This window comes from Orycteropus afer, unplaced genomic scaffold (genome assembly GCF_000298275.1).
Source record: "Orycteropus afer afer isolate SDZICR_OR568_19922 unplaced genomic scaffold, OryAfe1.0 scaffold00061, whole genome shotgun sequence".
Classification (NCBI taxonomy): domain Eukaryota; kingdom Metazoa; phylum Chordata; class Mammalia; order Tubulidentata; family Orycteropodidae; genus Orycteropus; species Orycteropus afer.
The window spans coordinates 728172-740587 of NW_006921648.1; the positions used below are offsets into that span (position 1 = coordinate 728172).

A 12416-nucleotide genomic window follows, 5' to 3' on the forward strand; every position below is an offset into this window, starting at 1 on the left:
CTTAAGGGAGGAAGGCGAGGTGCGGGCTCAGCCCAGTGCCTGCAGCCTCACGGCTGGGTGCCAGTCGGGCACAGCCTGCCGCACCCATACCTGAGGACTGAGAAGCAAGTCAGCGCCCAGAGGCTGGGCACTTACTCGGTCCAATACTGCTGTGTTCTCCCGCGATGTGGGGAGGGGACCCTGGTCCTGGCTGCCACGCAGCCGTGTTAAAGTGCTGATGCCCACAGACTGATGGGTTGGGCTACCTCTGTGGGACCTGCGTGCTGTGGTTTCTGCCCAGCCGGGACCTCGGAGGCAGCAGGAATAACACTGAGGCAGGCTGGGCTAAGTGCTACTGGGGCGCACCCTATTCTTGGCCCGCAGGGATGCTCTGCTGGGACCCGGGCTCAAGCCCATGCCCCGGCTGGCCCGGGCTGGCCACAGGCTGGGGGGCAGTGAGGCCTGGGGCCTGCTGCCCCGGTGGTGGCGCAGGCCCTGTAGCCGCCGCTCCAGCTGGTACACGTCCTCGGTGGCTTGGTTTAGCCGGTCAAACTGGGCCAGCAGGACCTCAAACACGGCCTGCAGGCGGGAGGGCTCAGGTGCTCCTCGCGGCCCTGGCCGGCCGGCGTCCAGCTGGCTGGAGGAGGTGGAGGGGCGAGAGGTATCCGAGCCGGCGCTGGGTGGGGGTGCATCGGGGGGTGACCGGGAGCCCCTGGATGACCGGGAAGGCAGCGGCTCCATGCCCTCGAAGCGAACCTTGTGGCGGAACTGGGGGCGGCACAGGGGCTCCGTCAGTCTGGCTGGGTCCCGGGCTCGCCGGGGCCCGGGGCACCTCCCTGTCCCCCCCTGAGCCGTACCCACCTCCTTAACTTTGCTGAAGCCCATCCAGAGCCGCAGCCGGCGCAGGAACAAAGCCGCCATCTCGTAGTCCTGGGGCTCCCAGGCCGGCCGGTACAGCTCCCCGCGCAGCGTGTGGTAGCGCCAGTGCAGGACAACGCTGCCCAGCCGCAGGGCACCCCACAGCCGCAGTGCCCAGAGCCCCGCGCAGAGCAGCGGGGGCAGGCGCCAGGGCTCCGCCAGGCACAGAGTGGCACCCCCTGGGCCAGGACACAGCACCGGGAGGGCCTGGGCAGCGCTGTGCAGCGAGTCCACGCCCGAGGAGACCAGCTGCAAGGAAAGCTTGAGTGAGAACCGGCCCACCTCGCCTCCCACCGCCCCCCAAGCGACACGGCACCCACCAGGACAGCCAGCTGCGTGTAGGCCACGGCAAGCACCGCCAGGGCCACAGCTGTGCCCACGAGCTCCGGCAGGGCCCGGCACAGCGTCTTGCCAAAAACGGACCACTGGCGCACGAAGCGCAGCTGCTGGGCGGCCTGGGGGCAGGCAGAGGGTCAGTGCGTGATGCGGGCAGGCCCACGCCGCCCCGCACCACACTCGTCCTGGCCCCACTCACCTTGAGCAGCAGCATGAAGAGCAGCGTGGCAGCCAGGCAGCGGGCCACGGTACTCAGCTGCGCCACCTGCTCAAAGCTGGTGAAATGGCGCAGATGGCCCCCCACAAAGTGGGCCCACTGCCGGTCAGCAGTGCCCAGCTGGGCTAGGCGCACGAGTGCTGCGGCCGCCGCCAGCCCCGCCAACAGCCCACGCACCCAGGCCTCGGGCCTCGCCACGCGCCCACACCCCTCTCTCCACCAGGCCCGGGCCTCGGCCACCAAGAAGTGCAACGCGAACAGCAAAAGGCCCACCTGCAGACACACAGATGGGGGTTGGGGGGCTGAGCACGGCCACAGAGGGATGGGGGTGGGGGTCCCGGGGGACTGGGCCCTTGGATCTCACCGAGGTGAGCAGCTGCAGGGACAGACCAGAGCTTAGTCGCTGCAGGGTGAAGGGGTGGACGCTGAGGGCGGCCACGGCCCGGCCGGCCACAGGGAACTCGAGGCGCAGTGTGACGGCAGCATGCAGCCCCACCGCCGGGCTGTAGCGTGTGAGCTCCACAAACACGGCACGGCTCCTGTGGGGTGGGATGGACGACCAGAGGCTGCACTGGACGGTGCAGGGAGGAGGCTGGGCGGGAGATGAAGGGGCCGCAAGGGCACTGGTTGGACCTGGGGTGCCGCAGTTGACGCGTGTGGACTTGCACCTGTGGGGTGGGGCGGGCCGCGCCGTGACGCGGCCGGCGGGCGGCTGCCGGGCTCACCTGTTGTCCACCCAGCGGTGCTGCTGCAGGAAGCCCAGCCGCGCCCGGCTCTCCTCCAGGCTCAGCCCCAGCTCCTGCACGTAGCCCCCACTGTCATAGACAGCACAGGTGCCCCAGTGCCACGCTCTGCAGGGATAGGGGTCCACGTTGGAGCCACAGGGCTAGGGGGCGCTCTTCCCCTCACAGGACGGTGCCCCACTGCTCACCCCAACAGGTCAGGTGCTGAGTAGGCCCATGTTCCAGAGGTGTTCTGGGCAGCGTGCCCCCAGCCGATGCTGTAGTCACTGGTACTGAAGTCACCCGGGGCTGAGCAGGGGTAGGCGCCTGAGCCCCGGGGGTCAGGGCAGGGAGCTGAAGTGCAGAGGGTCACACGGGCAGCGTTATATGACCCACCTAGTAGTCCATTACATGGTACTGTCACATCCACCTTACAGGCAAGGACGTGGAGGGGCTGGGCCCACCCCGAGTCAGGGCCCAGGGAAGGTCCGCCTGGGTGGGTCAGTGCCAGAGCTCACCTTCCTGTAGCCGCACCTGCCGCAGCCGCGGGGGCCCCAGCTCTGGACTGGACTGGTTCCCGTGAACGTAGGGAAGGAGTACCTGGGACATCCACGGCCAGAACTCGTCCGACCTGCCAGGACCAAACAGTCACCCTTCTGACCCACCAGGGCCTGGAGGCCCCACGAGCAGGCAGGTGGGTGCCAGTGCCAGGGAAGACGGGGTGCCCCAAGCTCCTCCCCTCAGCCTAACAGGCCGCATCCCTGGCCTCTGCCACTCAATGCCAGCTGTCCTCCATCCTGTCCTGACAACCAGAGGTGTCCCCAGACACTACTCAGTGTATCCCCTGGGGGCGAGCTGCCAGGCAGAGCGCCAGGGCCACACTGAGGCAGCCACGATGACCTCGTACCGGGTGATGGACAGGAAGGCCCGACTGTCCAGCTCCTGCTTGATGGCACTCTGCAGACGGTAGGCGTGCCCGTGGCAGGAGGCGTCCCCGTAGTTGGCCAGCAGTGTCACCAGCAGGAAAAGCATGTACACCAGGAGGTTCTGGGGGACAGGGCCTGTCCTCAGCCCAGGAACCCCCAGCGCCCAGGCCCGCCCCAGCCGCCCTCCAGGGATGCCTGTAGACACTGCCCATGGCCAGGAGCCTGGTAGGGTGAAGGGTGGCACAGACGCTCCCAGTGCCCCGACTAGGGGTAGACATGGTGGGGATGACACAAAGTAATGAGCAGAACTAGGGCTGGAGACCTCAGGTCCCATGGAAGGGCCTCCCACAGTCGGGAACGGAGACCAACAGAGGCTGGGTGGGTGCCGGCACAGAGGCGGGGCACAGGATGGGCGTGGGCCGGGAGGCGGGGCACGGGGTGGGTGCGGTCCACGAGGCAGGGTAGGCAGAAGCCGCACTCACCCGCAGCACCCTGTGCAGCTTCTTGACCTTGCGGGCCTCTTCCTTGGCCAGGAAGAGTGCGAAGCCATGCGGGGGCCGCACCCGAGGCACTCGCTCGCTCACGGGCGTCACAGCCGGGCTCTCCACTAGCGTGTCATCCTCATCGGGGTGCAGCCGCTTGGCCACCAGTGAGAAGTACAGGGCCTCCAGCAGGACCTGGGGGGGGGCTGGTGTCAGGGGGTGGCCGGAGACGGCAGGGAAGCCACTGGAGGGGCCAAGGCCACAGCCCACTCACCTTGAGTGGTTCCCAGCCCAGGAACGAGGCAAGAAGACTAGAGCTGCTGGCCAGCAGCCACGTGACGCTGATGCTGGGGGTGAAGCTGGCACCGACCCAGGCTGAGAGGCTCACAGACAGCGCCACCAGGAGCAGGCTGAGCCCATGGGCCAGGCGGGAACACCAGGCTGGCAGCAGACGCTTCCGCAGACCCTCCACTAGCCCTGGGGGGGAGACAGCCATGACCAACGGCCACAGGCAGGGGCTGTGCAGGGCCGCCGTGACCCCAGGGCTTACCTGTGCCACAGAGCTTGGCCGCTGGGGGCAGGTCCCAGCCCAGGCCTGGGGCAGGTGGCCCTTTGTCCCCAAGTGTATGCAGCATCAATGCCTCAGTTCTCTCCCTGGGGGCACCAGACCTGAGCACAGAGGGGCACCATCACCACCTACCCACTGGAACCCACCCCACCCCGGGGGGGGGGCAGGAAACACGGGGCACCTGGTGGCTCCGGGGAAAGCCACATCCACTTCTCCTGACTTCCTGCTCGTGGACCAACCCCGCCTCCTGCATCTGTGACCACTCCTCCGGCTCTGTCCCAGCAGACAGACACCGCCTCCCACGGCCCAGTGCAGTGCGCCCTGCTTGCCTCCCTGCAGTCGGGGCATCGTCCCTGCCAGGTGCCCAGAACCTTCCGTGCTTCACCCCTGCCCCGCCCACGATGCACACACGTGTTCCACGATTAGTGCACCTCGCCCCACTCCTGCAGTTCTGTAACCCGACACCAGTCTCTTCTGCACATCCCCTGGACCGTGAGAACAAGTGGGGTTCCAGAGGACCCAGAGACCTGCTCGTCCCTAAGAGCCAGCAGGCCAGCTGCCACATGGCCACGGCATCTCTGGAGCCCTCTGTGCTGTCCTGACCTTCCCGATTCCAGGGCTGCCACGTGACAGGGGAGAAGCTGGGGCAGTCACAGACAACGAGAGCAAGAAGGGAGAAGAGGGGACGGGCCATCGCCCTGCCAACAGCGGAAAGGGGCTGGAGCCCTTCCTACACCCACCAAGGCTGGGGGTCTCCTGGGTGGGGAGCAGAGGACCGCGCTGTCGTCCTGAAGGGGACTTCTCTGTCATGAAAGGAGGTACTGCGAGCCGGGGCGGTCAGCCGTACAACTCTCCCGCCAGTGGGAGGCCCCAGTTGGGCTCGCGGCCAGCACCCCTCCTGTGCAGCCCCCATCCATCTGAACACGTCTCGGGAGCTTCCAGGCCGAGACTAGGAAGGCAGGCCTGGCCGTCTAGTTCCGAAACCCAGCAAGTGAAAAGCCCAGATCGTAAGCGTCTGGCCTGTGACCCAGCCTACGGGCGATACAGGCCTGGCCCCTTGTCCCCACGTGTGGAGTTCCCTCAGGCACAGCAGCTGAGAGGGTGCCGTGGAGATGACTAGGTCGCGGGAGGCCTTGGGCCTCTGCCTGGCTCTCCTGCACCCGAGTCTGGACCCTGTGAAGATGCTCAAGCAGCACCGTGGAGGGCCCCCAACAGGTGGACTTGCTTGCTGAGTTTGGGGGCACCCTGTATGCAGTAACAGATGAGCAGTGTGCTATCTGCAGCTATAGGAGCTGGTGCACAGTGGGGAGCAGGCTCCCTCTGAAGGAGACAGAGGGTGGGAGGAACGGAGCCCAGGGACCCCGGGCAGCCATGAGAGAATCCAGGCAGGGCAGGATTTGTGGTGGGCAGTGCGGGCAGAAGCGGCCATTCCCGGTAGCTCTGGAAGGAGCAGACAGGTCTGCAGAGGCCACCAGGAGGAGCGGCCACAGAGAAATCACGCACACCCCAGGCCACTGCTGGTGGAAACGTAAACCCACAAGGTGCAGGCACAGTGGAAGACAGTCTGGAAGCTCCTCCAAAGGCCGGCTGTTCAACAAGCAGGCGAGCCAGCACCCCAGCCCCAGGTCCAGACCCAGCAGCGACGGCGGAACACACAGAAACCGTCCCCCAGGCTCATGGCCGCACCATTAACAATCGCCAACGGGGAGGCCTCTGACACGCCCAGCAATAGATGACATATGTTCATAGTGCAACGCCACCAGCCGTGGACAAAAACGGCGTCCTGAAAGCCCAGCCTCGTGCCCCCCACGTCCCTGCGGTACTCCTACTGACCCCTGAAGGACACTGGTTTGTGGGAACAGCCCCTGGGCCACCCTCGAAGTCAGCACTGTCTTAGGCTCTTTTCCACAGATAAGATCAGAGGCTGAGAGAGGCCGTGACCTGGTGCTGGCTCGAACACACAGAGTGAGGAAGGCCGGGCGGAGGCAACACAATCCCTGCCCCTTCCCCGCCCCCGGGAGGGCACTCACAGGCCAGTGAGCAGCTCCGTGTCCGCCGGGGTGTCCTGGGTGGGGGCCAGGCTGCTCGCGCCTTCAGCTAGGATGTGGCGAATCAGGTCTTCATCTGGAGAAGAGTCAGGGTGAGCTGCTCAGCGGGAGTCCACCAGCGCAACCACTGCTGCGTGGCCACCGCCCCACTCACCTGAAGCCGAGAAGTATCTGGCAGGCGAGGAGGGGCTGATCAAGGAGAGGCCGTCCTCCTCCAGGCCCAGTGTGCGGCCTGGCAGGCCCTGAGCCAGCCGCTGCAGGGCGCTGCCCATGACGGACGGGTCACAGAGCAGGTCTGGCCAGCCGAGCGAGCCATCACTGGACGGCCAGCCCACCAGGCTGTAGGAGACAAGGATCAACCAGGGGCTGGGAGCTCAGGACGGCTCGTGCACCACAGACTGACGTGGTGGGGACCTGAGCACACACGTTACGGGGCCACGTGTGACGAGACCCACAGCCGGACCACCACCGGGCAGATGCACACAGCCTGGACCCCACGACCACAGTAAGGCCCACGCGTTCTCTAGGCACCCACCTTTTGGAGTCATCCAGAAATAAGTCGTTTCTCATTGGTTCAGCAAAGACCTGCTGAGAAGGATACACAGGGCCTCAGACTCTGGGCTGCCTGGAGGCAGCAGGACCCGCCCAGCCCCGCTCTCCCCAGACCACCCTCAAGCCTTACCTCAGCAGGGAGCCCTGAGAAGGCGAGGAAGGAGCTGTCCAGCACAGAGGAGTCCAGGCAGCTGTCGACGTCCAGCACCTGCGGCCTGGCGGGGCTGGGGCTCGGGCCCCTGGCCACCTGCACGGAGAAGGGGTGCCGAGAAGCGACCTGAGCAGACCGTCTAGTCTAGCACTGACCCAGAGGCCATCTTGAAGCGAGGGGCGTGTCCTGTTGCTGCTTCCTCAGCACAGCAGCCACTAGGCACCAGGGGTAACAGACACCCCAGCTGTGGCTGGTGCAGCCACGGCGCTGAACAGATTGAGCAGCTGCCCGTGTGCCCGGCGTCACGATGCGCCCCTGGGGCGGGCCCCACAGGGGCAGCACATAGGGGCCTTTGTCATCGGATGTGGTTTGCTTGCTTTGGGTTGAGGATTTGTGGGTGTGTAAGGGGCATTGGTCCGCGGTGCCCTCCTCTTCCACCTTTGGGCTTTACTTGTGGGCGGTTTAAGGCCTTGTGCACTCTCTTCTCGTTGCAGAACTACTTGGACGCTGTCTCTCCTGGACTGAGTTCTGGGATTTGCACCTTTATGGGAACCTGACCGTTTCTTCCCAGTTCTCTGATTGGTTGGCCTCCAGGGGGCCCACCCAACCCCTAACTCTTTGATTCTATAAGGTTGGAAGAGACGTTCCCTCTTTCATGCCCGCCTCTAGTAATCCTTCTCCCTGGTCTGTCTGGCTGGACTTTCCTTTGGTGGCCTTGGGCTCGTCCAGGACAGCAGAACCCCACCAACACCCTGTCCCCACGGCCCACAGCCCCCCGCCCACCTCACTCCGGGACATCCGAAAGAGGAACACGATGACCAAGTAGACGGGATAGACGACCAGGCTGGACACCAGGCCCACGGTGACCGTGTCGAAACTCAGCGGGATCAGCCTGGACACGGGCTGCACGCTGGTGGGTGAGAGCAGAGAGCGCGCTGCGTGAGGCCGGGGGCGGGAGGGCCTGCGGGGAGGCCCTGCCCCCGGAGGCACCCACCTGCGGGCGGTGTCTCCCACGACCGCGTACCACACGGCATTGGCACCCAGGAAGAGGCAGAGCAGGAGCACGCAGCAGGTGGCCCGCTGGACGCGGGTGAAGCGGCTGCGCGGCGGCCGGTCCCACAGCGACAGCCAGATGTGCTTGTCCGAGAAGCCGCGCTGCAGCTCGGCCACCAGGAGGCGCCGGAACCGCCGCAGGGCCGCGTCGCCTGGGGGCGGGAAGGGCTGCAGGAGGCCGTGCGGGGCGCCAGGTCCGCCCCGCCCAGCCTGGGGAGGAGGGGAGCCCTACTTGCCGCCAGCACCTCCTTCTCCACCAGGCCCCCGTTGGCCTCAGTCTCCACCGACAGCCAGTCGTTGACCAAGAAGAAGGTGCTGCGGGCACTCTGCAGGTCCCGCACGATGACGTGCTGCAGGAACCAGGCGGGGCTGAGGCCTGTGGGGGCGCCGGACGGTCAGGACCCCGGCGGGGCGGGGCGGAGTGCTGGGGAGGGGGAGCGGCAGGGCCCGATGGGCGGGGCGGAGTGCGGAGGGGGCGGGGCGGAGTGCAGGGGAGGGGGAGCGGCAGGGCCCGATGGGCGGGACGGAGCTGTTGCACCGGGGCGGGGCTGACGGGGCGGACGAGGCCGAGCCCTGCAGACGGTGCCACCATCAGGCCCCTGGCCAGGTGAAGCTGAACTCCACTGAGCCAGCAGGGGGCAGGGTTAAGCCCTGCCAGGCCAGCAGGGGGTGGGGCCGGAGGGGGCGGGGCTGAGCCCTGGGTCGGGCAGGAGGGCACCGCCACCTTTGTTGTCATGCCACACTCGGATCTTCCACACGCTGCCTAGGCTTTGTGGGGTCGCGATCTGGAAGATGTCCAGGCTGTTGCGGTGGAAGGCCCCATTCCCATCCAGGTGCCGGTGGCCACTGCGGCTGTCTGCCCCGTACAACATGATGCCCACGTGGGCCGTGGTACCTGGACAGTGGTCAGGAGGAGTCAAGGCTCTGGGCTCCCATCCCTACACAGGGATACCAGGCTCGTAACCTCACTCAAGCAGCCCAGTTGGGCCTGGAGGCTCCGACAGGCACAGCCGGTCACACTGACGCCAGCTCCCTGTTGTTATGTGCCGACTCTTAACAACCCCTCCTTGGGTTTGCGAGGCAAGTATCACTACAGAAGATTGCTCCATCTCCCTTCCAAGAAGTGGCTGGTGGGTTTGAACTGCCAGCCTTCTGGTTCGCAGTCATGTGACTTACACACTACACTACCAGAGCTCCCTGCCAGCTCCCTACCATGGCTCAAATACAAAGTCAGCCGGCAGGCTCTCCAGCTCACCAATCACAGCACAAGTAACAGACGCCTATCGTGGCCAGCGGCCAATCACCTCCCTCCTTGCACAGTCTGTTGCGACTGGTCCCCAACAACTCCCCGCCACACACACACACTGCAACGCTGTCATGCAGCTTCCTGCTCTCCCAGGTGAACCCGCTGTTGTCCTGTCATCCAAAGAGGGAATCGGCCAGTGGGGACAACACAGAAACGAGAGGCACACAGGCCTGCGGGGCGCTGCCTCCAGCTCTCCGTTTGCTGGGAAGCCAGCCAGCTCAGGACATTTGGAAGGGCACTGTTGAAGGTCCCAGGGCACCCTCACTTCCCTCGTCCTCAGAAAGGTCACACTGCAGCCCTGTGGGGCAGCACACCACCAGGGAGGCTACCTCCAAACACCACGTTAACCTCAGGAGCACCAGCAGCACGTATGCCACGAGCACGTGTGTTCCAAGGTCCCCCCCGAGGACTGATGCACTAACACATAACAAGCACTTGGCATTTCTCATGATGTCTCACGGTCACCAGTATCACCAGGAGGGTGGCTCCCCAGCCAAACCCCTCACCTGAGCCCCGGCCCCAGCCAGTCTTGACCAGGATCTCATACTTGAAGCGGCCGCCCTTCCCGCAGAACGGGATAACTCGGAGCCGGCGCGTGTCCAGCTGATCCAGCTTCCGCAGGACCACAGCCATGACCCCGTAGGTCACGAGGCACACAGTGCATGTCAGCAGGACGACATAGCTCATGCCCGGGGCCGGCTCCTGTGGGGCGGGGCAGCGTGTCAGGCCGTACTCCCCTGCGTCCCCCACCCCACCTAGGAGCCCCGGAGCCCCGCGAGCACCGCTCACAGGGAAGACAAAGCTGATGCGGCTGGGAGGGACGAGGAGGCTGGCACCAAAGGCAGTGAGGTGGCGGGTGAGGCACACGGCCTGGCTGGGCGAGGTCTCCTCCAGGGCCACAATGCCCTCTGTGCGCCATGCCATGTCCTCCTCACTGAAGTACTGGCAGAGTGATGTGTACAGGCCCACGGACACCTCCAGCGCCGACCAGTGGAAGTGGCTGGTCAGGTTCAGGTGGTAGCTCCCGCCTGGCTCTCCAGTTCTGGGATGGTGGCAAGTGTCACTGGTGGACCCACTGGGCCGTGGATCCCCGTGGGAGCTCCAGCCCATTCACGGTGCTGCCCCAAGTTCTCCCGCCCCAGTCACACAGCACTGCCGCCACCTCCCCACCCGCGCCACACGACTCTGCCAGACCTGGGCTGCCGCTGCCCGCCCGCCCACGTCACGTGCCCCAGGACCCAGCTCACCCTGGGGCGATGAAGAAGGTGTAGAGCCGGTGGTCGCCCCCCGCCAGCGCTTGCAGACTGATCTGCCGACTGGCTGAACAGTTGTACTCGTTGGGCCGGGCCACTGCGTGCAGGTACGCAGCCAGGTAGGGCTCAGGCTCCTCCAACAGGTAGGTGTCTGGGGACAGACAGCAAGGTTGGAGGCCCACCTACGAGCTGCCTGGGGTCTCCCTGAGCCCTTCCCACCCTGCAGTCCCGGGTGTGGGCAGGCGGGAGCCCCCACTTGCCTCTATGCTGCCCTACTTCCTGGGGACCCCCATCCCGCTGCCCTGCCCTCGGGAAGTTATCCCCTCCCTGCATGCCCCTCCCTCACACCCACCATCCAGCACCGTGAACGTGAGTTGCAGATGCAGCCCGGCTGCGGGGTTGCTACTCTCAGGAGTGACCTCAGCGCTGACTGAGGCCCGTGGTGGGACAGTGGCCATGGCGGCAGTGGGCACACTCTGGCCCGGGCCGGCTGGGCCGGTGTTGCTGGGCACGGTGACGGTGATCGCACGCTCCGAGGCCAGCCGCTCGATGGGGATCTGGGCTCCGGCCTGCGTCTGGAAGGCCAAGGAGGCCACCTTGGTGGAGACGGTGTAGTTGCTGATGTAGCCAAAGGGGAAGGGGTTGGAGTCGACGAGGAAGATGAGTTGCACTACGTCGCTGCGGCCAGCCAGTGCCCCGCTGAAGGCGGCAGGGATGGAGAAGTGGCAGTCGGGGCCCGCGGATGGGCCTGTGCACAGGAGGCTCAGTGGGTCCGAGCGCTTGCCCTGGGCCACGATCTCCTCACCGGCCAGCGTCAGGGGCTCCTCGTTGAGGACACGGGAACGCATGAGGATACACATCAGGGCCGACGACAGGTTGTAGGCCTGGGAGGCCACCAGCAGCGAGGGCCGCGCCGCCCCCACTGCGTCTGGCTGCCCTGGCGGCCCCTCCGTGTCCACGCTGGCCAGGTGGATGAGGTCGCCTGCAGGACCCAGCAGAGGATGGAGGGCTGAAGGGGGCCAGGTGAGGAGCAGAGAGCGGGAAGAGGGGAGCCCAGGGGCACCTGGAGCCCCGGAGGGCACTGGGACCGGAGCCGGGGCGTGCACCTGTGATGTTGAGGATGCTGTCGGCGATGGCGGTGGGCGTGGCAGTGCCCTCGGTGGTCTCGGCCTGCAGGACGCGCATCATGGCCTCCAGCTTGTGCAGCGTCTTCTTCAGGCAGGACTGGCACACCAGCTCCCTGGTGGACACCTGCCGCGGGCCGCCGTCACCCCTGCAGCCGTGCTGCTCACCTGCCCACGCCCCCTCACCCCCACAGCAGCGGAGACCACCCTAGACATCCCTTGCCGCCCCCCACCTGCTGAATGCCACTTGGGGATCCCACCCACGGCTAACCCAGGAGACCTGATCCTGCCCTCCCCTCACCCACCGGGTCCCTGACGACAGGACCAGGAGTGGGGCAGGCCCAAGGCTCTAATGGGGCCCAAATCTGGCCCCTGGGCCCAGCTGAAACATTCCTGGCTACCGTCTCACCTGTGCTGACCGCCGAGAATGGCCCTCCACCCAAGACCACCCACTGTGGTGAGATCAGGGAGAAGCCAGGCCTGGTGAGGCATAAGCTGACGGGTACAGCTGCGGGGCCCGGTCACACCCCTTCAGGCTGAGGGTGAAACGGGAGCTGGGCGGGACCCTTGGGGGCTAGAGGGGCTGTGGGAGAGCCAGGCGGGAGCTGCGTCTGGGGCTACCGTGCACTGTGCCAGCGCAGCCGCGATCTGCTGGATGTCGTCCACGGTGTCAACCCTCAAGGACACCAAGGTCTCCATGATGCTCCTGCGTGTCTGTGCACGCAGCTGTCGCTCGGGGGCGGGCTCTGCTGCGGCCGCTGGGGTCTGCTCGTACTGCAGT

At 66.1% G+C, this 12416-nt stretch overlaps 1 protein-coding gene across 1 annotated transcript in view; it reads right to left on the reverse strand.

The window, feature by feature from the left end:
• Nucleotides 1–324: 324 nt before the first annotated feature.
• PKD1 (polycystin 1, transient receptor potential channel interacting) overlaps nucleotides 325–12416 on the reverse strand; it is a 32614-nt gene continuing 20522 nt past the window's right edge. The window contains 26 exon segments of the mRNA XM_007939662.1: nucleotides 325–747; nucleotides 841–1146; nucleotides 1218–1352; nucleotides 1433–1723; nucleotides 1815–1989; nucleotides 2176–2301; nucleotides 2382–2526; nucleotides 2691–2803; nucleotides 3080–3219; nucleotides 3581–3775; nucleotides 3855–4057; nucleotides 4131–4249; nucleotides 6179–6272; nucleotides 6351–6535; nucleotides 6732–6781; nucleotides 6879–6995; nucleotides 7683–7809; nucleotides 7894–8104; nucleotides 8185–8328; nucleotides 8677–8847; nucleotides 9765–9960; nucleotides 10048–10300; nucleotides 10506–10662; nucleotides 10864–11493; nucleotides 11618–11762; nucleotides 12257–12409. Of these exon segments, the coding sequence (XP_007937853.1) occupies nucleotides 325–747; nucleotides 841–1146; nucleotides 1218–1352; nucleotides 1433–1723; nucleotides 1815–1989; nucleotides 2176–2301; nucleotides 2382–2526; nucleotides 2691–2803; nucleotides 3080–3219; nucleotides 3581–3775; nucleotides 3855–4057; nucleotides 4131–4249; nucleotides 6179–6272; nucleotides 6351–6535; nucleotides 6732–6781; nucleotides 6879–6995; nucleotides 7683–7809; nucleotides 7894–8104; nucleotides 8185–8328; nucleotides 8677–8847; nucleotides 9765–9960; nucleotides 10048–10300; nucleotides 10506–10662; nucleotides 10864–11493; nucleotides 11618–11762; nucleotides 12257–12409 (5004 nt within the window).